We start from the raw sequence: 1,407 nt of genomic DNA on the forward strand, positions 1-1,407 counted from the left end.
CCTGAGTGCCAGGGTCCAAGGGAGGAAGAGGGAGAAGGCTTGGAGCTAAGGGAGGAGGCTGGAGTCTGGATCACTATGTCTGAAGGAGGAGGCTGGGGTCTAGACCGCTGAGTCTGAGGGTGGAGGCTGGGGTCTGGATCACTACATCTGAGGGAGGAGGCTGGGGTCTAGACATCTGAGGGAGGAGGCTGAAGTCTGGACCCCTGGGTCTGAGGGAGGAGGGCAGTCCCTGTGCTCCTGGGCTCTGCTCACCTCCTGTGGCACCCCAGATCCACAAGTCCTGCAAGGGCTGCTGGGTTGTGAACTTGCCCCTGACAACTCGTCGGTGCCCACGGCCATCTTCGCGCTGAATGGTGAGGAGTTCATGAGGTTCAACCCCAGGATGAGCAACTGGACGGGGAACTGGCCCGAGACCCTGACCATTGGTCAGCTGTGGATGAAGCAGGCGGACACGGTGTGGAAGGAGAGGGACTTCTTGCTCTCCTCCTGCCCTCAGCGGCTGCTGGGACACCTGGAGCGGGGGCGCGGAAACCTGGAGTGGAAGGGTGAGCCTCGGGCTGGCCCAGCCCCTCCATCTTCTTCATCTCTGGGGCTCTCCAGCCCCCTCCTTCTCCCTCCAACCCCCAAGCCCTCCTCCTGGGGAGGGGTGAACCTCACCCCCCCATTGGGGGATGGAGTCTAGGCTTTTGGGAGAGTTTTTTTTTCTTCTTTCAAATTTTTTTTTTGGGGGGGGGCCAGTCCTGGGGCTTGAACTCAGGACCTGAGCACTGTCCTTGAACTTCTTCAGCTCAAGGCAAGCGGTCTACCACTTGAGCCACAGCGCCACTTCCGGTTTTCGGGTGGTTCATTGGAGATCAGAATCTCACAGACTTTCCCTACTGGGGCTGGCTTTGAACCGTGATCCTCAGATCTCAGCCTCCTGAGTAGCTAGGACAACAGGCGTGAGCCACCGATAGCCAGCTGCCATGCCTAGTTTGAATGTAGTTCCTTGTAATGTGTTTGGTTTGACCAGATATATTTTCTGCACTTGGATTTATCCCAGGCTCTTACACTCTCCCTCCAGAGGCCGAGGGACACGGCTCTGAGAGTGGCCCCAGGACTACTGTCTTGCTGGCAACAGTTCCAGGCAGACATTGGGACCTGGAACTGCTGACAGCGGAGACGCGGCCTCTTCCAGTTGACCTGACTGAGCAGCAAATTTTGCCAACTCGTCAGTGCAAGACTTTGAAGGAAAGCTGCTTGCTTTCCAGCTTTCCAAGACAGCACTTAGCTTTTTTTTTGCTGAGAACTTACAAGAACCCAAAAAGAAGCCGGGCGCTGGTGGCTCACGCCTGTAATCCTAGCTACTCAGGAGGCTGAGATCTGAGGATCACGGTTCAAAGCCAGCCCAGGCAGGAAAGACCGTGA

The 1,407-nt window shown here is 56.9% G+C and overlaps 1 protein-coding gene across 1 annotated transcript in view; it reads left to right on the forward strand.

Moving 5' to 3' along the window:
• Nucleotides 1–192: 192 nt before the first annotated feature.
• The window catches only part of Fcgrt (Fc fragment of IgG, receptor, transporter, alpha), a gene marked incomplete at its 5' end in the record, with an annotated part of 4,307 nt that continues 3,092 nt past the window's right edge, over nucleotides 193–1,407 (forward strand). The window contains one exon of the mRNA XM_013036880.1: nucleotides 193–545. Within this exon, the coding sequence (XP_012892334.1) occupies nucleotides 193–545 (353 nt within the window). The remainder of the gene's footprint in view (nucleotides 546–1,407) is intronic.

The sequence above is a fragment of the Dipodomys ordii genome, unplaced genomic scaffold (assembly GCF_000151885.1).
Source record: "Dipodomys ordii isolate 6190 unplaced genomic scaffold, Dord_2.0 Scaffold1066, whole genome shotgun sequence".
Classification (NCBI taxonomy): domain Eukaryota; kingdom Metazoa; phylum Chordata; class Mammalia; order Rodentia; family Heteromyidae; genus Dipodomys; species Dipodomys ordii.